Consider the following 21,544-nt stretch of genomic DNA (forward strand, 5'->3'; position numbering starts at 1 on the left):
ATTATTTACATAAAATAACCTTTTATGTATTTTTGTAGTGCCATATAAAGGGTTAATTCTTTAAAAAAACAAGGTAAATAATACACAAGTTTAACACAGAATACACTACTGACAAACAACTTAGTAAGCTATATTCCTGGAAGCTTTGATTGGCAGGGCCAGTGTCACCCTGGCCCATATTTGATCTCGCCCATGGGAGAAAGAAGGAGAGAGAGGAGAAGTGAGATGAAGAAAGTGATTGAGTGAGGGACAGATGAGGCCAGAGCGGATCGCATTGGATGCTGAGTTGTTGGCAACCGAGATGGCAATATTGCACTCGACTTAAAAATACAAACAGCCAAGGGGTCAACAATAATGACTTTACAGAAACCAAGACTTGCTCGGCATGCATTTGTAAATGTCACGGCTGAAAATAGCTGCTGAACAGAAAAAAGAAAAGAAAAGAACAAAGGATTAACAAAAAAGATTGTGTTACCGTAGGTCATTCTGTTAGAGCTACTGTCCCACAAGACTGAATAAAGTTTTTCTGGCCGTCAGACGGCGGCTGGATGAATTGAACACACGATAAATGTTACAGGACCCACATTATGCAACTAGAGAACACAGATCAATTAGAGTGGTGACAAATTAGCGCAAGCATTTCATTTAGCAACATGACACCGTCGGCAGCCGCTCTCCTCTCCGAATTACATGGCTGATAGACGCTGCTTCCGAAAGACACAGCTTGATTACGCAACGCTATGAAGGAAAGCATGGCTTTTCCTTGGTTAACTTTTTTGTATCTATGTGAACAAGTTTTTTACGGCACATATTTGTAAGCATGCATAACTTTTAGAATTTGAAAACAATTTCAGAGGAGGACAGTGACTATATTAAAATTTACACCAAAGTACTTTTGGCAGGAAAATATTAATCAGGGGATTACAGTACATGGGCTAAAATCACACAATGTATGGCCACCCTACAGACGGACATTGGAAGCAAGATAATATTACAATAAATTAGGGTAAAGTTAATATCATTATATATGGTAACACTTTATTTTACAGTGTCCTTGTTACACGTTACACGTAGTAACTATAGTAATAAGTATCAATTACATGTAACTAACCCTACAACAAACCTAATTCTAATCCTAACCCCATAGTAAGTACATGTAGTTACTCAGTAATGTATAATTACACTTTAACAATGACACCATACCTTATATTTTTTTTAAATAAAGGATAAAACAAGCTAGAAAGTATCAATAAACGTTAAATTTCAGATATAGTGGTATCATGACCACCCTACAAAAACAAACGATTTGGTGATGTGGAACACACAATACTATACCAGCAGCACAGCTCATTAAAGGTAAATGGCAAAGGTTGTTTAGGGCTAGGCCTTGCTAGGGGGGGCATAAAAATAGGCCAACGTGCCATTTCAAACCAAACACGAGCTCTATGCTCTTCCATCTCTACACATGCTCGTTGAAAAACAAGTCCCTTGCTCTGAGCTCTCACTTATTTATTATTGAACAGACACAGCAGCACTTCTCTCCCGTCTTCCTCTGCCTTTTTCATTATCATGCTACTGTAATACTATCATTAAATCAATAATTGTTCAGTAGATTCACGGTTCACACTGTCCTTTTTGAAAGTGTGAGGAAAAACAGTCTATTTGTCCACACGCATTCACACCTTCTCATCTACTCTGAGCCCAGAATTTTGAAATAATACTTCTGAAAGCACACGCACAAAGCGAAGAGCTATCTGTCATCAGAAATAAGCGTCAGTCTGCCTGTGTGAGCTAATCAGTTACAGGATGTCTGACAGGGGTAAATTTTATCTCTCTTCTCACCCGGGCCATCAGAAAGTAAGCTCAGATTAGATTAAGCACGTCTGCGAGTTTCATTCTAAGAGAATATGCCCCTGCGGCCCCCGTGACACAGCCTGTGCCGTCTGCGCGAGGGTGCGCAAAGGCCCTCTGTCCCGCGCTGGGCCGGATGAGACTGGAGTGATGAAGGGGAATGATTAATGGGCAGTCGGTGCTATCAAAGAGCACAGCCAGCTCAAAAGATGAGAGATTGCTTTCTGACGATCATTAAATCCTGGTTGCCACATCTACGAGTGCGCACTTTTCATCTGGCCCCTGACGGGGAGAGAGGGAGCGCCGTGTGACCAAGAGAACGGGATGTTGAACGGGGAGCAGGTTTATGGTGGAGGAAGATTTCCTGTAAGCTAAAAGCCCATTTTCAGCACAGTTTGACATTGCCAGTATCGTAGGATCTTTCTTTCATCCCCTCACCTCCTCTATTTTCAGAGGTGCAAGTAAGGGGCCGTTCAGAATGAAGGTATCGTGTTTATAAAAAGTTGACATTATTTGTACTAGATGCGCCATCTAAAAAATAACAGACACGTTGAAACGATCAACGATGCCAGACTAGCATGTTAAAGAATATATTTAATAAGAACTGAGATACACTCAAAGTGTCATCAAAGATTCAACGCGCCATTCATGAGGGTGTCAGGTTTATAAAAAGTTATAAAGTATGAAGTTATTTCTACTAGACGCGGGGTCTCATGTTATGAGATGCTAAAAAACATTGAGACGTGGAAAAATCAATAAAGTCAGTCTTGCACATTTAAATTAAATAAAAAACCTATTAAAAAAAGAACTGAGATGGAAAATAGACACAATCTGTGCCTTTCAGTGTGAGGGTGTAAGGTTTTAAAAAAGTTACTTTATGTTATGTTTATGTTATGATATGCTAAAAAAATGAGACGCATTGAAATGATCAATGATGTCAGTCTATTAAACAACAGAGATAGACAAAAAAAGGGCATCTAAGACTCAAAATGACAAAAAAACTCAATGTGTCCATCAGTATGACAATTTAAAGGGATAGTTCACTCAAACATTTAAATTCGGTCATCGTTTATTTACACTTCTGTCAATCCAAACCTGTATTTTTTTTTCATCTGTAAAACACAAAATAAAGTTTTTTTGTCGTTACAATAAAAGTCCTACTATTTTGGACCTCTTTATAATGGACAAAACCATTACTTCCAAATGTTGTCTTTTTTTTTTTTTTTACAGGTTTGGAACAACTTGAGGGTGAGTAAATGATTATTTTTGGGTGAACTATATCGTTAAAAGCTTAACTTTTTACATGGAACAAGACGGTAAAAACAATGAAACGTATAAGAATGGTCAAAGTTATCTGTCTAGTGCATAAATGGAGAAAAGATTCACACGAAAAGACCCCTAAAACTCTCCACTCACTGAAAAACATGCCTTTCTACTAGTTGCAAGTACAATAATGTAGCTTTAAGTGATGTAACCAACAAACAAGTGCTGTGAAGGTCTATCAAAACAAATACATGGGAAAAATGCATAAATAGCAAAGCATTTAAACTCTTAATAATAAAGCGGTGAACATACATCCCCTTTTCGCTGTGTGAGTTTGAACACTCCCCATCAGTGAACTGAGAAATTGCCAGAGCTATGCAGAATCAGGTCATATGATCCTCTGTCCTCAAAAAGAGCATCAATACTATCCATTCTGAACAGCCACGGCTGATACTCATCTCCTCCAGGACCAGCACTGCGGAACAAGGCCCTTCGGAGTGGAGGAAAATTAAACACTGCTCCGACTGAAAGCAAATAATGCAAAGCAGTAACTGAGCGAGAGAAAATCTGTGTATGTATTTTGGTGGAACAGATAAACTTAGAGGAAGTGTAGGAAAGAGAGAACGAGATAAAAGGAGGAGACAGGCTTATCGCATGCTACAAGCACACCGTCTTATCCCAGCAGGTCCAGGGTTGAGGAAATATGGAGAAACAATGGCATAAAGGCCAACCTGATGGGTGGCAGAGACGTTACTCACCCAAAAGTACATCATCATTTCGGCCAGGGGCAGGTGGGCACTCACAGATGGAAATCGGATGAGGGGTGGGCGCAGTGCTGGCCGCCTGGGTCAGATTCTTGGTGCTTGAGAGTCCTGTGCTCTTCCCAGATCAGTCCAGAAAGAAGAAGAAAAAAACGGATTGAAGCAACAACTGTTGACACTATAAAAAAAATGTACCTAGTCAACAGGAAAAAGAGGAATAGGCAAAGGTGCTTCTGTCTCCGCTCTTCAGTTTCCTTGCACTTTCCACTCTTTCTTTCTCCTTCCTATAACCACACAAGTAGCTTTCTTCACGTCACTCACTCTGCACGTCTTCTGCCCCGTGTCGTTCTGATCAGGGTCTTATTGGCGGGCGGGAGAGTTCTAGAGCGGGCACTCCAGGAGGTGTTTGGCATCTGTTCCCAGCATTCCTTCAGTGAGGCTGTGTTCCTCCGCAGGGAGAGGAGTCCATTGACACTTCAGGCACTGATACAGCCACGGAGCAGCTCAGCATCCGAGCACTCGCAGAGGAGAGGGGAGGGGAGCTGCTGCTGCTGCTGCGACGTCTGCCGAGGGAAGCCGGCTAGTGGTGAGGATTGAGAAGGCTGTAGGAGCGGTTCTTTCCCCTCGCTTGGTCTCGACGGTCAGCTGATGTACATGAAAAGTCATGCAACGTGACAACGAGGCAACAAAGACCCGTCGGAGGGGGGCAAACGGGGGGGAAAGCGTAAGTAAACTAGGTAGGGCGAGTCGGCGTGCAACGTAATGCCTTTTGCTCTTTCTTGTGTCTTTTTTTTTCTCACCAATCTTTTTCTCAGTGATAGAGAGGGAGCGGAGGCAGGGGTTTCGGTGGGAGAGGGGCTTGCAGGATTCCAGCTGTGGTTTCAGCCAATCAGGAGTCGGAGTGAGCCGGTGGAGAGCAGGGGGAATCGCTTGACAGGTTGCGTGCCATGAGAACGGTGCTGCTCTTTTTGGTAGCTTTTTTGGTACGTGTGAGAGCGCAAGACTTGTTTGTGCGTGTGTGTGTGTGTGTGTGTGTGTGTGTGGTTTGAGCGTCTAAGTGCATGCGTACACAGCCACGCGCCTTTCGGGAGGCTGGGTGGGTGAGGGGGGTTACGCTGCCATTTAACATCTCAGCTGTCTCAGCAATTTCAAACCCACACCGCCAACAGGCAGCTACAGTGTTCTTAAATATTAACCTCTGCGCTGTTGCACGATCATATTTGGATTTGAGAGAATGCTAATTTTGCTCACGGTTCATTTTGATTAGAACAAAGCATGTCAGGAGTGACACTGTCAAAGAGAGTTCACATTTTCCATCGTGCTTTGGAATATTTTATCTCTGCCGTAAATCAATGAAAGAGTTCTGATAAGATCTGGTGTAGCCTATTATATAATTATAAGTTTATTATATATTATATAACATTGTATATTAATAAATACAGTTTTGCTCATAAATGTACGTACCTCCTTCTGTAAAATGAATCTAATAAAAATGAGATCAACTCATAAATTAAATCATTAAAAAAACGTTTTGCTGCTCTGAAGAACTTTTATTAATAACAGTAACTTGCAAGATCCCATTTTTGTAGGGAACATTTCTGACCGACAGCTTCAGCGATTATAAAAGGAGCGTTTTTTACTTGCTTTGTGTAATTCAGTCACAATTTGAAGAAAAGTTTTAGTTTTTTATGAGACTTTATTATTTCCTAATCAATTCCTAATTAATTTCCTAACTAATAATTTAAATTTCCTATATTTCCAAATATCAGGGAGTGGAAATGGCTAATAAGTCAATAATAAGTGCTCCTCTGCCGCCTTCTACTGGTTATAGTGGTAATTTGATGTCTTTTTTAAAATAAAAGTGTTTGTTTGCCAACAAGTTAGTTTTCTTACATATTTAAACTTTTAGTTTTACAAATCATCACATTAAAAATATATAATATCTAAAGCTTTGAAGTTCTGAAAAAAGTGTGAAGCACTTGAAAGTCCTTGAAATGTGCTTGAATTTCACTCTCAAAATATTGTACGAACCCAGAGATGAATAATGTAAAAAACAAAAACAAAAACAACAAAAACAACATTCGATTATTTCTGCCACAACACCATATTTACAGGCAGCACAATATTACGGACAAAAGTGTTAAACAGGATAATGTACATAATTTCATTTATTATTTAGTCTTGGTAGTTGTATGCAACTATATGTTATGTTAAATAGTTTAGTTTGGGGTGTCCCAGCCAATAATAACATGTGTTGCATGTGATGGCGGGACTGAAGTTTAGGGAGTGAACAATTAAGAGGCTGCTCACTACAGAGCAAATGGGTTGAGCTTACATCTAGCTCCCCCTCGCTAGATGTACAGCAAGGAGGAGCTAATGTAATTTGGGTCTAATGGGTGGAGCTAGAATATCCAACTACACCCTTATCCTACCCACAACTCTATCCCTCCACCCCATTAGGCGTCCAGAAAGGTATATATTTTATATAAAGAGATATACCTTAAAACTCAACAACAACAAACATATTAAAATTAACAATGTGGGGCAAAACAATTTGAATTAATAAATTGTATACAGTTATTAAATTAAATGAATAAAATCCTATTCATTTTTATCAATTTGAAATGTGACAACTTCCCTTGAAAATAAAATCATAAAATCATAAAAAACACTGCTTGAGAAAACGCCCATTTGCACAATTGGACTTCTTTTAACTCACTCAAAACCTTAGTAACTGAAAGTAAGCTGTGTGACAACTAGCCCCGGTCTCCCCTAGTGTTGTTGTTCTTTCTGTGGTATTCCTGTCCACTCCATCAGCATTCTGTTTTCTCCCACTGCTTCTTTCTCTCTCAAACCCAAAACATTCTCTCTCCGTCTCTCCATTCCTTCTCTGGCACTATCTGCACTGTTTTTCCCCAGCATGCCGAGGGTGCTGCATGTTCGGGTTAAGCACTCGGAGGACGACTGGCCCTGGGGACGTCATTTTCCATTACAGAGACAAGAAACCTTTTCTCTCAGATGAAGAAGGAGGGAAAAAGTCAGAGCCCTGAATTGGTTATGCTCCTTGTCGTGTTCTCTTACTCCCCCGACTCGCGATTCGTTTAGTCAATATTTAATGCCGGCGTTGTGCAGTACAGTTGTCAGTTGGCCCGATCCATGGGTTTGATCTCCATGTCTCGCCTGATCTTTTTCCAAGCTTATGGGCTTGCGCGGATATGTGACGCAGAGTCTAAAAATGTGGCACAAGCTTGTTAACGGTCACATTTTGCTCTGATGCAGTGCAAAGAAAGAAAAGGACAGATAGATGGAGGAAAAAAAGGATCAGATCAGATGCATTGCATGCATTTAGCGCAACCACTCACTTTATTCTTCCACCACACACAAGCACGCACGTCTCATCCTGCCTGCAGCAACTAACGCCCTCTACGTCTCACCTGAGTATAGATGTCAATTGGCCTGAAGTGTAAAGGTGGTATTTTTCTTCTTTAAGCAGGGCAGATGGGCAAGGTTTGGTCTGAGCAGGTCCAGACTGAGCCGGTGGCCAAGCCAGACTGTCTTAATTAGGAGCCGGCCGCTGCCAACGGCAGGTGAACACATCTGGGACGCCATATTGGCCGCAAGCGCAGCAGGTCTTGGAAATAGTGCAAGCCTTGGAATATTTGACGGGAGCAGAAACGAGCGATTCCCTCTTTCTTACCCCCATACTACAACCCAAAAGTGAGCAGCAATACATCTACATGCCACACAGAGTCAAGCTTCCACGCTGTGCGAGCCTGCCAGATATTAAAAGTCTCTGTCTTTGGAGGTTTGCGTTCGTTTCGCGTGCTGCCAAGGCCCGCGCAGCCCCAGAGTGCTATCAATTACACACATTCTGCTGAAAAGCTGAAATTCAGCTCTGAGCGCAGTCTGACAGGATTCAGCAGTATGTGCACGTCTGTGCAACGGCTATTGGACGTTCACGTTTCCTTTGTCCCCTGTACCTGCCCTCCACCGCCTTTGTTTGGAACGAAGATGACACAATCACAGCGTGTCGCTCTTAAAGCACCTTATAATGAAGTCAAGTCCTCCCTTCTGTGAAGATACACACACACTTACTCTATCAGGCATGTTCGCCCCACTGAGCTATACCTTCCTCATCAGTGCTTTACCCAACGTCATCATTTCTGCCTCCATAAACTCAATGGAGCTGCATGCTCCTCTCCTTCTCTCTCAACGCACTCCCTTCCAATTACCGCGCCATTTCATTTATTCATTAACCCGGCAAGGAAATTCGAGGGAGAGCTAATTCAAAAACAACCGCCCTCCATTTCTCTCCATCTGGTGGGGAGGCTCGATTCTCCAAACTTGTTCAAGTGACTTAATCTGGTTAAAGGTGCAGTTTAGCATCTGCAGCGGAGTTTGGTGGGGGGGATTGAGGAACGGGTCGCAGTGCCAGTCCATTTTCATTAAAAGCACCTACCAATGACCAAACGGTACTGGAAGTGACATGCATGGAAGTATGGCCTAATCAAAAAAACAAGTGGATAAAAGGCAAGGTGATGTTGCACTTGATTACAGAGGCATTGACTAATTTACTTAATTTGTCAAAAAGGAATGTGGTTTGGAACTGAGGTAGAATTCATTTATAGTGATTTGAGTAAGCGAGCACACTTAAACGCTAAACGTGCTTTGGCTATTCAAAGCTTTGTATTTCCAAATGCCATTAGTAGAATTTCCTATCTCCAAAAGTGGAGAAGAAAATTAAGGTTTGGAAAAAGTAAATGTTGGGAAAATGTAAAAGCTTTGGGCCTTCTAGCTACGCCGACCATTATTCAATCTAAATAAAGTAATTTTTTTACAGCCAAACAATAAATAAATAAATAAAATCTACTCAAATATATAATTTATTTCTGTTGCTGGCAAACAAACTCATTATACATGGCTACTTATAAATGTCAGTCATTGAAGAAAAATGTTTTTGTCAGCAGAATATTGTACCAGCATTTACCAGCAAGGGATAGCTGGGCCATGATAACTAGCAAAACCCTGACCCCTTAGTAAAGACAAACTAATGTTTTCGAACACGTGAAACACTTTGACATTCAACAATTAAGATGCAAACTAACAGATGTTTAAAAATGTCACAATGTCAATAGATATTTCATGTTAATTTAAGCAGCATGCCAGTTCATGAAAGGTAAAGAATATTTGTGCTTTGCCATAAATTAAAAACAATCATAAAAAATCATATTAATAGAAGGGACATATTAATATCTTAATATTCCATCCATAATCAAATGATGCTACATTCTCTCTGAAGAAAGCAGTTGAACTACATCCAATTCTGCTGCTAAAGTTTTCATCTGAAACACGTCTGCACGCTCAATTGGGAAAGCAGTGAAAAACAAGTTACCCTCAGAGATTTATACTTCTGATCCTCCAAATCCTTTTTTATCTTAATCGAGTATAAGCAGTAAATTGCTCCAGCTCTGCCTCCTCCCTGTCCTTCCCTGCCTGTATGCTAATTTTGTTTGACATATTTCGGAGGAAGACGGAGCATCAATATTTATCAATTCATAATAAGACAGAGGCACTGACATGCGCTAAGATTACAGTTTAATTAAAACTTGAGTAGCCTACTAATATTCAGTTCTTAAACAGACACATCATATGCCAATGCATTATCTACTCATTTAGATCTTGCATCATTGAGAAAGAAGATAGACAGGGAAATCAGGAAGGAGAACATGACATGAGCCTGCAAGATCAGGCCCATTCCCTTTCCACTGCTGTTCTCTGTGGTTTGGTGTAGCTGTCAGAGCAGAAAGCTAAATAACCCTAGCCATCATTAAATATTACTATTGAGTAATTATATAACTTGTAATTATGAAAACTTCACTGAATGTGCCAGCACAACTATGTCCCCTTATATGTCATAAAAAAATAAAATAAAAAAAAAAGAGATCAAAAATCACCTCTGGTAAATGTTCTGGCCATCCAAAACACAACTGATGCCAAATCCCAAATGCCAGTGGGAGATCCTAAGGTGGCAAAGGGAGCAGAGAGGCAGTGCCAACCATGCCAACAATCTGGAAAACACAAAGAGGGCATCCACTTACCAGTCTTGTGACGAGGGGCACCCCGAAATGCCAGAAGTGATCGTTCAGCAGCCCACTGTACACTACGTTTCCAAAGAGAGCAATGCTTCCTGTTTTACACAGCCCGTTTCCTGGTTTCGTTTCTACAGAAGCAGAGAAAAAAGAAATTTGGAATAGGTTAAATAACAATATACAATGACTAAACAATTAATAATAATACACAATATTACAAAAGAGAAGAAGAGTAAAATGATGAAGCTAAAAATAAAGAAAGAATGGAAAAGGAAGGAAGAGAAAAAGAAAGGAAAAAAGGAAGGAAGAAAAAAGGAAAGAAAGTATGGAAAGGAGTTAGTAAAGAAAAATAAAGACAGTAAGAAAAGAAGTAAGGAAAAACAAAGAAAGCAAAAAAGGAAAGAACATTTTAAATGTAGTTGTGATGGAAGGAAGGAAGGAAGGAAGGAAGGAAGGAAGGAAGGAAGGAAGGAAGGAAGGAAGGAAGGAAGGAAAGTGTGGAAAGGAGGAAAGAGGAAAACAAAAGGCAGTAAGGAAGGAAGGAGGGAAGGAAGGAGGGAAGGAAGGAAGGAAGGAAGGAAGGAAGGAAAGAAGGAAGGAAGGAAGGAAGGAAGGAAGGAAGGAAGAAAGGAAGGAAGGAAGGAACGAACGAACGAACGAAGGAAAGTGTGGAAAGGAGGAAAGAGGAAAACGAAAGGCAGTAAGGAAGGAAGGAAGGAAGGAAGGAAGGAAGGAAGGAAGGAAGGAAGGAAGGTAGGAAGGAAGGAAGACAAAAACAAAGGAAGCAAGAAAGGAAGGAAAAACAAAAATGTAGAAGAAAAAAGAAAGAAGGAAGGAATGAAGGAAGTATGGAAGGAAGTATGGAAAGCAGAAGGAAGGAAAAACAAATGATGTAAAAAAAGTATAAGGAAGGAAAAACAAAGGAAGCAAAAATGGAAAGAAAAAATTAAAATGAAGGTAGGAAGGAAGGAAGGAAGGAAGGAAGGAAGGAAGGAAAAAAAGAAAAGGTGGAAAGAAGGAAAGGAAAACAAATGAAGTAGAGGGCACTTCACACAGAACGAGTTTTTTCATTCCTCTGTGCAACTTTTCCATTGTTTTTTCAATGCAAACATGAGCTAGACGGACGCCTTAACTGTTGCACTCGTGTCTTTCGCAGTGTCTCGCGCATTACTCAGCATTCTAAAACCCCGACACTAAAGTTAAAATAGTTTAACTAAAAATAGTTAGTTTTGAACCAGCCCTACGAAAGGAAGTAAAAACAAAGAAAGGAGGCAGGGAAGGAAGGAAGGGACAAAAGAAAGAAACAAGGAAGGAGGCAAAAAAAAATATATATTCTTGATTCAACATGATTTCAAATGTAAGAGAGACATAAATATTTCTTTGACAATTTGAACACATCCATAAACACTCCACCTCTCGTCCTCTCAGCTGTTTAATGCCCATCAGTCTGTGTGTGAGTGGCACGGTGTGAGGGGAAGTGCTTGGCATGTGATCAACAGTGGGGTCAACCCTGCTTACACAGCAAAGCAAACTAACAGCTCTGTTGAACCTCCTTTGGGTAACACACACACAGACACACACTATGATCAGTACTCACAAAGACAAAAAGAAAACATGACTCTGACATCACACATACACCATATCACATCAGTTCAGCAAAAAAAAAAAAAAAAAAAAACTCCATTCCCCCAGTCTTGGAAAGCGGTCTCAGGGAAGCGCGCGCGAAGATTGCAATGTGTATTAAATTATTCCCTATAAATGCCAAGTACAGCAAAAATCTGCATTACGCCTCAAAACAATAGTGAAGCGCATATTGTGGAGCGCACCACAGCAAGCCATGCATTCATTATTGAAAAACAAAAAGTAAAAAGGCCCATTAAAATGTCACTTGTGCTCTTTGTGGCTGCGGCAACACATGAGTTTTAGTGTTATAAATGGGCCTTGCGTTATTGTTTATGGTGGCTGCTAGCCGCAGGCTACCCGGCGGTGACTGTAAAGTCCACGGATCACACACCACGAGTCTCCAATGCCGCTCCCTCCCTCTCTATACATCACCCCATGAATATTCATGCCACAGGGCCGCGCTCCAGCCAATCGATCACAAGTATAACGCATTTATATCCATGATACATGTGGCTGATTTTTTGGTGTATAGAAATAAAAAGATATGGCCTAATTAGCAATAAAACAGCCGGCGTGCCGCTTCGCCGTAGATTTGGAGGCCGAACGGCGCTCCTGCTCTTTTTGCAGGTGATGTAATTCAGAGCGTGCCGGCGTTGCATCACAGGAACGTGCCCGTGAGGTGAGACTCGATGCGGGGACGGATGGCTGTCACTGTGTTTGAGGCTTTCCTGCTGTCTGTTGGCACCAGTTGAGGCTCCTTTGGCATCCGCGGGCATGTTTCTCACCACGTCTCACCTGTGATTAATTATTGACGTCGAGATGAGGATGCAGTAAAGTAAAGCTGCACTGACATGCTACACTGCAGATACATTACAACACCCCACCCCCACCCCCCAGGCTGCTTCACTATCTCCCTGTCTCTTTTTCTTCTTTTCCCCTGTTTTTCCCTCATGCGCTTTGTCTTTAAAGCCCCCCTCTCACTCTCTCTCTCTCTCTCTCTCTCTCTCTCTCTCTGACAACCTTTCCTTAACTCACTCTATCTCACTCTGCCCTGCAGTTTGGCAAATTTGACAAGAGCTTTAAAAACTGAGCGAAATGTCAAAGTTGTCATAAACAGTGTGTGAGATAACACTGACATAAATAGTGGGCGATAACAGTTTGATTTAAGGGAGAAAAGAGTGTCATCACATCTAAATCTGCCATCAGCGCATCTCGGCCCAGGGTTTGTCGGGTCGTCGCTGCGCACTCATGCAGATGAATGGAGGATTAGGTTGAAACTGAGACTGTATTATCTCGCGTTTCTCTGCAAGGATGACAATAAGCACCGTAAACGATCCCTGCCTAATCTGTTGGGAAGCACCCGGCTTTCAATCTCAAGTGTGATGCGAGAGTGGAGGATTCTAGGTTTTCCACGATAACATAATAAGGGAAGAAACATACATAGAAATCTACAATATACAATGGCTCTATAAAAGTGGAAATAATATCCCATTACAGAGGCTTTAACTATGAATTGCATTAAACAAAATATTCTCAAGTTCACACAGCTGTCATGGCAGAGGAAACAAAGATGCATTGACAAATTCCATAAACGTTTTGGTAAAAATATCGACTTGCCAATTAATTGTGATCCTCATTTAACTATCTCTATATCGATTTTTTAAATCCCACAATAGATCTCTTTATTCTAGAGTTTCCTGCACCACTTTTCAGTGGCAACACAAGCAGCCCCACAGTTAAATATATGATCCTATGGCAAGAGAAGTCGTATTTAACCCGAGTTTGGTATCTGAACTGAATGTGATGAGATACCGTGTACCGCAAAATTATAGCAAGCAAATATAATGCTGAGTTCTCGTCACGTGCTGCACAAACTAACAAAGTGTAACAAGTGAATCACGAAAAAAGACTATAATGAACTGGTTCTTTTTGGTGAATAAAAAACATACAGTGCAAATAACGCAATTCAGTTCATTTCTTTATTTTTTTTATTCAAAATATTGTAAATAGGTAAGTCTGATTCACAAACAAATGAATCTTATGAGATAGTAGATTCAGAAAGAATCAGAAAGAATTACCAGTAGGTAGCGGCAAGTGACTGGGTGAGTCATTGAATCATCCATTCAACTGATTCATTCAAATTCAGGAATGAACCACATGACTGTCCTATACTGTATAAAAGCACTCACAATCTTGATATATATTTTTTCCTTTAGCACAGTTTTGATTATTTATTTTGCTTGTACACGTAGGTTTGCGCAAGAAATTCAGTTTAACAGAAATTCTTATATAATCTTTAGCATTTGGTTGTGTTGATCTGTTAAATAAATAGCATTTAAACTGCATATAGTTTGGAAGGACACAAATGTATCAAATTAGAAGGGTCCTTGTATAATTTAACCAAAATAGATTTCAAATTAAATATTGGGTTACACTTATTTCGATGGTCCACCTTAGACATTCTTATAGTTATAAGTAACTTTGCAACTACATGTCAACTAACTCTCATTAGAGTATTAGCAGACTGTAGTAGACTGTTAGGTTAGCGTTAGGTGTTAGGGTTCGGGTTAGTAGAATAAGTTGACATGCAGTTGCAAAGTTACTTATAGTCAGTAGAATGTCTGTTGGGGGAGCATCAAAATAAAGTGTTAGGAGATATTTAGCACAGTCTACTAATACTCTATAGAGTTAGATTGCATGTATTTGCAAAGTTAGTTATAGTTTAATGTCTAAAATGGACCATCTAAATAAAGTGTTACCAAATATTGAAATGTGTTTGAAATCCTAGCCCTAGTTCCACTAACATTTAAAAGCCACAAATTGCCCATATATATACTGTCATTCCAAAAGTAAAATGTAATGTATTCCTATGTTGGCAAAGCTGAATTTTCAGCATCATTACCTTATCATCATCTTCAGTGTCACATGATCCTTCAGAAATCATTCTAATATGCTGATTTGTTGCTCAAGGAACATTTATTATTATTATTATTATCAATGTTGAAAACAGATGTGTACACATTTTTTCAGGATTCTTTTATCAGCATTTACAAAAACAGCATTTATCTGAAATAGAAAGTTTTTTTTAATAAAATAAATAGAGAAATAGAATAGAATAGAACTAATAAGTGCTAATATTAATGGGTCAAGTGTTGATGAAACAGATGTGTCTTTAGCCGTTTTTTGACAAAAGTTTGGAGACAGTACACATTTTTTTTTTTAATACTTTTATGCAGCAAGGATACATTAAATTGATCAAAAGCGACAGTAAATACATTTATAATGTTACAATCTATTTAAAATAAATGCTGTTTTAAACTTATTTATTCATCAAAGAATCCTGAAAGAATATTGTGTTTAGGTTTGTTCTGGTCCATGTGTTGGTGATAGTGCGGTTAATGATAATGACAACAATGATTATGACCTTGATGGTCCACTATTGTGAACCTATGAAATGCTAATGATTTGTCCTAATAAGACTGATTGACAAATTGTATGAATTAAAACAATAAATAAATTAATATTTGTGCACTAATTCAATTACCAGAGATGGCCAGTCTTCCCATGACAATATTTGCAGTGTCCAGGCTACATGACACCTTATGAGTTGGTATTTGTGTGTTTGTACACATAGTCTCTCTAGACTTCAGGAAGGCGGAGGTAGCGTCTGAAACAGTGGCAGTATGTGGTTATTAATGCCTTGCGTCCCTTGCAGCAATGTCTGCCGCCACAGCTTCATGCTGTATTAATCAGAGCGCCGGCATGGACTGCCCCTCCAACTGCACATGATTAAGTAGGACTGGAGCAGTGTTTAAACAGACACAGCCACACTCCCCACTCTGAAACAAGGCTTTTGAGCATCCCCAGGGTACAGGAGGGGGTAATGAATACATCGTTTGGAGAGGCGTTGTGATGCCCTGGAGAGGGCTCTGGAAGAAGAGGACTTCTTTTTCTCCAGCCCTTGTGAATCAGGCTCTGGCCCAGAAACAGGCAGGATGGAGCAGCCATATGGACAGGCTGGTGTGGCTGGTGTGTTTGGGTTGGACAGAGGTCCTGACAGAGCTGCCCCACAGAGAGGAAGGGCCAAGTCCGCCGGTCTAGTTTTAAGAGCGATGCCAGAACAGATCCGGGTCAGTGTGGCTAATGGAAGCACAGGCCCAGGACAGGATGGCCACTGCCAGAGCTAGAGGGCTTGTGGGAGGAAGCTTCCAGCCGGAAGAAGGCAGACATTATGTCACTCCTGTTGCTCATTTGGCAATAACAAGAGCAAGAGTTTGATATTTTGCAGTGAAGTGGGTAGCTATTTTTTTATAATGGCCCCTAAAAGTATTTGGGCACTTGTGCCACATCTAACAATGTATGAATTTCATTGCATTACACAGCAAAATATCAAGCCAAGTGTCATCCTTTTTAAATCAAGCACACTTTTCAAGCAAAACATTGTTTCAAAGCGTAAAACCAAACATATATACATGTACACATACACATACACACATATATATACATATATGTATATATATATATGTGTGTATGTGTATGTGTACATGTTTATATGTTTGGTTTTACGCTTTGAATATATATATACCCGGATATATATATATATATGTGTATGTGTATGTGTATATATATATATATATATATATATATATATATGTATGCACATGGAATCATGACATGAAAAGGCCGGATCATGACAGGGAAAAACGAACATGTTCTTCGGGAAAGAACTAATACAATGCAGATAGTCTGTATGTACGTGCATTGAGAATTTGACTTATCTGTATAGAACCCAGCAAAAGCGGGGGAGGGACTTTTTGCACTTGAGCGAGCTATTGACGAGAGCACTAAATAAATACAATGTCATCAGCCGAGCACTAAATATGCTGAGGTCTCCAACCTGAAATTAAAAATCAACCAGAAGGCAATATTGATGGAACAGGAGAAGCGATAAAATCGGGCAAAATGAGCTTTTGAAACTTTCTCCCTGCCATCGTTGGGAGATGATTGTTTGTGGGGGGTTGCCGTTCTGCCGTGTGATAAAAAATGACTTGCGCCCGCTGCTCGTTTCTTTGTTTCCGCCCTTTTGCTTTACGATTCTCCCATGTGCAGAGTTTTGCGATGGTACGGCCTGGCATAATTTATTAAAATATGAGTAAATCAATGGCTGATGTCCTTATAGATTACTTTGAAATCATAAAAGAGCCTTGACAGGAAATGCAGTGTAATACAATTTAATTAAACTGCATATCCTCCCCCTGTGCAGCCACCTGATTAAAGTGGCAGTCAAATAAAACAGCATTTAATTGGCATACAACACGAAAGCTGTTTGCATGTTTATTTAACATTGCAGCATATTAATAAAAAATTAGAACCCTAATTGGCCTAACTTGTGCAGGCAGGAGCAAGCTCCTGGCTCCACTTCCCCCTACAGTTTAATGGACTGTGACTGAAAAATAATCCTAGGCTAGTTTAATATTTCTGCAGTCATACTTGATGAAAATCCCTGCTCCCATTGGCCAAGAGCCACACATTAAAAAGCAATCATGGATACCTGGGCCTGCTGGTGAGAATCCCCAGTGGAAAGGACCACTTGGAGCGGCCTGGCAGAGAGAACTGTCCCGGCAGGGGGAGGGCGAGGATCATTAGCGTTTTGCATATCTCCAGTGTGCCATTCCGCAGGTTCGTCCCTAGCCAGATTCTCCCCCTCAACACTTCAGAGCCCCATGTCATCCCACCTGGCATGTCACCAGAGACAGCTGGAAAGCCCCCTCCCGTGTGCTCTCTCTCTCTTGCACTTGCTTCAGATTTGTGTGCGCGGACCACCAAAATGAGTGTCGCTTTGATCAGTGACCAAACATCTCAAATGAGCTGAGCAAACGTCTAGCCCAATGAGACCCTCACTGTCCCTGCTACTGCAGTTTCTTTTTTAAGAATTACAACAACAGCCTGGATATAGTCTATAGTAAAGGAAAAATGGATATTATATTATATGGTAACTTTACAATAAGGTTTCATTAGTTAACATGACATCATTTTCAACTAAAAACTTTTATGCGTTTTGGCCAGTCATTTACATGACAATAACTATTTGGGGGCCTGAAAATGCAAACTTTTGAATACGGATTTCAAAGTGAAAGTTTTTGAAAATGATACCATAATCATCTTCATGTACTGTAAACTACAAAAAAAAGCAAATTTGTGTATGCTTATTACCTGTTCAGTCTATAGGCGCGTAGTGTTTCTTTACAAAGTGACATCGCCAACTACTGGCCTGGCATAATAACAGCGTTTTTGCAGATTTGTGTGAACGGGATTGTTTTGACAATGTAAATGCGACGGAAAACTCATTATGGTGTAAACGTACTCTAAGTGAAAGGAGAAAACAAGAGACAGGTGGAGTTAATCAATTAACAAATTAGGTACTATGGAAACAATTGGAAACATACCCAGGAACCATGACAACTAATGAACAGGGAAAATGGAAACAAGAACTAACCCAGGTAAAACTAGGGAGATACAAACTAAACGTGACATATGAATATTCACTGAGAAAATACCCAAATAAATTGATCATCTAAAGTTAATTCAAAGACATTACTTTATTTCCTATTACTTTATTGTGGCAGACAAGTAATAGAATAATTCTCACATGACAGAATAATTGACAATGAATAGAGACATTTTCCTCGGGACAAACACCCCATTCTTAAACACGTATTCATGCCACTTCGCATAAAGACCTCTGGCACCCTCTTGTTTAAGCAAGAATGCACAACAATCAACAAACAGACATGTCTATCCACACAGCTGAAATGGCTGGATACAGAGAAAAACAGAGAGACATTTCTGACAGCTGTACTGTATCACTCCCCAACAATCACTCAAAAGCATCAAAAAGCACCTTCCCAGACTTGATTCATTTATATTGTATAGCAAGTGCTGCAACTTGATTTAGAGGGAGAGAAAACACCAGGAAAGAAATAAGGCTAGCTGCAAGTGTAGTCTGTATGCTAGTGAGGATTCTTTCCTCAAGAAGACTGGAAATTTACCGCTCGTTCTTGATCTGCTCTGTTTTGTCACCCACAGCTGCCAGAAGATTCCCAGGAGTCAAGAGTCACACATTCTTCGAGTTCAAACTCCTCTGTCAGTTTTCATTTACTGTCTATGTGTGTGTGTGTGTGTGTGTGTGTGTGTGTGAGAGAGAGAACTCTGAGGATGACAGTAACTGAGAAATGAATGTTGTAAGGTGATGAAAGCATATATTGAATCTAATCGCTACTGGATTATGGGAATAAATAGTGTGTGACAATATAACCAATAGTAACAATCCCCTCAAGCCCCTGCCCCTTTTGTTTCAAAATGTATTGTGCCCCACTCTGATAAATGTAAATAATAATAATAATTCTTATAAATATTATAATAAATAACAATACACGTATACACCATTGCCACTAACAATAATGATACAAAAATATATACACTCACCTAAAGGATTATTAGGAACACCATACTAAAACTGTGTTTGACCCCCTTTCGCCTTCAGAACTGCCTTAATTCTACGTGGCATTGATTCAACAAGGTGCTGAAAGCATTCTTTAGAAATGTTGGCCCATATTGATAGGATAGCATCTTGCAGTTGATGGAGATTTGTGGGATGCACATCCAGAGCACGAAGCTCCCGTTCCACCACATCCCAAAGATGCTCTATTGGGTTGAGATCTGGTGACTGTGGGGGCCATTTTAGTACAGTGAACTTATTGTCATGTTCAAGAAACCAATTTGAAATGATTTGAGCTTTGTGACATGATGCATTATCCTGCTGGAAGTAGCCATCAGAGGATGGGTACATGGTGGTCATAAAGGGATGGACATGGTCAGAAACAATGCTCAGGTAGGCCGTGGCATTTAAACGATGCCCAATTGGCACTAAGGGGCCTAAAGTGTGCCAAAAAAACATCCCCCACACCATTACACCACCACCACCAGCCTGCACAGTGGTAACAAGGCATGATGGATCCATGTTCTCATTCTGTTTACGCCAAATTCTGACTCTACCATCTGAATGTCTCAACAGAAATCGAGACTCATCAGACCAGGCAACATTTTTCCAGTCTTCAACTGTCCAATTTTGGTGAGCTCGTGCAAATTGTAGCCTCTTTTTCCTATTTGTAGTGGAGATGAGTGGTACCCGGTGGGGTCTTCTGCTGTTGTAGCCCATCCGCCTCAAAGTTGTGCGTGTTGTGGCTTCACAAATGCTTTGCTGCATACCTCGGTTGTAACGAGTGGTTATTTCAGTCAAAGTTGCTCTTCTATCAGCTTGAATCAGTTGGCCCATTCTCCTCTGACCTCTAGCATCAACAAGGCATTTTCGCCAACAGGACTGCCGCATACTGGATGTTTTTCCCTTTTCACACCATTCTTTGTAAACCCTAGAAATGGTTGTGCGTGAAAATCCCAGTAACTGAGCAGATTGTGAAATACTCAGACCGGCCCGTCTGGCACCAACAACCATGCCACGCTCAAAATTGCTTAAATCACCTTTCTTTCCCATTCTGACATTCAGTTTGGAGTTCAGGAGATTGTCTTGACCAGGCCACACCCCTAAATGCATTGAAGCAATTGCCATGTGATTGGTTGATTAGATAATTGCATTAATGAGAAATTGAACAGGTGTTCCTAATAATCCTTTAGGTGAGTGTATTTGGAAGCATTTGGCGGAGGTGAGCAGTTTGCCGCGAGTCTTCAAACTACACGAGCAGCCAGCTAATACAGAAAAGTTACATTTATCCTACCATGCTACTGTAAAAGTTGCGGAAGCAATCGAGTTATGCTTAACTAATAAAAGTATAACTCGATTTCAGCCACATTCTGAGTCTGACAATGTCATTCGTTTTTAACCAAGGCCATATAGCAAGTGTTATTATCTTGGGGAAATACATCTAGTGAAATGTAATCAAAAGTCCATGTCCAACTAGTGTTGTTTTTGGCAGCCTGTTTTAATTTTAGTTTTAGTCTAGTCTTTGTGTCAGGCTGTCATTTTAGTTTTTATTAGTTTTAGTCACATTCATACTCTTTTTAGTCTAGTCTAGTTTTAGTCGACGAAAACTGATGACATTTTAGTCTAGTTTTAGTCAACGAAAACTGATGACATTTTAGTCTAGTTTTAGTCGACGAAAACTGATGACATTTTAGTCTAGTTTTAGTCAATGAAAATTGTATTTTAGTCTCTTTTTAGTAATGTGATTCTATTTAACCCAGTCAATATAGAATTTCAAACAAGGCTATCTTATTATAGGCTATTTAGTAGGCCTATATTTAGGGCTGTGACGGTGGCAGGTTTTTTTTTTTTACCACCGCGGTAATGGACCAACTACCGGCGGTGGTTGGGGGGTTATTAAAAAAAAAACTCGTTTTATATTTCCACACAAAGACGCGTGATATACACTCTGCGCTTTGAGAGGGATGTGGGACACAGGCAGGAAAACACGAAGATATCGATCTCCATCGATCTCTTTATGATATCTTTGTGTTTTCTACTTGATGTAAATTGGTTTGAAGAGCGAATTTTATCCTCCACAAGGGCGAAATATTTAGGCTTATGTTTGAGATTGCGCTGCCAGAGAAAGTGAAACTAAAAATCACCCACACGTGTCAAACGCGCTTTACAATTAAACTCGCGCCCAATGTCTATATAACAAGCACAAACTGTGTTAAAAAGAATTTGACATGCAAGTACAAATGTAGGCCATCTGTCCTACAGCGTTTTTCTACTTTACCACAGTAAAGAATACGAATATAATAGGCCTAATTAAAAGCGAACCAAGAAACGTTTATAATACCTTTAGAAAATGGGTGAGACGTGACGTGAGTGAAGATTTGGGAAAAGAAACAAGAGATTCCATGCAGGGATGAGTCACGATTTTTGGATATTCGATTAGTTTATTTAATTATAGGATA

The 21,544-nt window shown here is 40.1% G+C and overlaps 1 protein-coding gene across 2 annotated transcripts in view; it reads right to left on the minus strand.

Moving 5' to 3' along the window:
• The window catches only part of rbfox3a (RNA binding fox-1 homolog 3a), a gene marked incomplete at its 3' end in the record, with an annotated part of 283,492 nt that overhangs the window by 128,988 nt on the left and 132,960 nt on the right, over nucleotides 1-21,544 (minus strand). For both annotated transcript variants that reach the window (XM_081392968.1, XM_081392967.1), the window contains exon 3: nucleotides 9,974-10,095. In XM_081392968.1, the coding sequence (XP_081249094.1) occupies nucleotides 9,974-10,095 (122 nt within the window). The remainder of the gene's footprint in view (nucleotides 1-9,973; nucleotides 10,096-21,544) is intronic.

Source organism: Scardinius erythrophthalmus (genome assembly GCF_964197995.2).
Source record: "Scardinius erythrophthalmus genome assembly, chromosome: 18".
NCBI lineage: Eukaryota > Metazoa > Chordata > Actinopteri > Cypriniformes > Leuciscidae > Scardinius > Scardinius erythrophthalmus.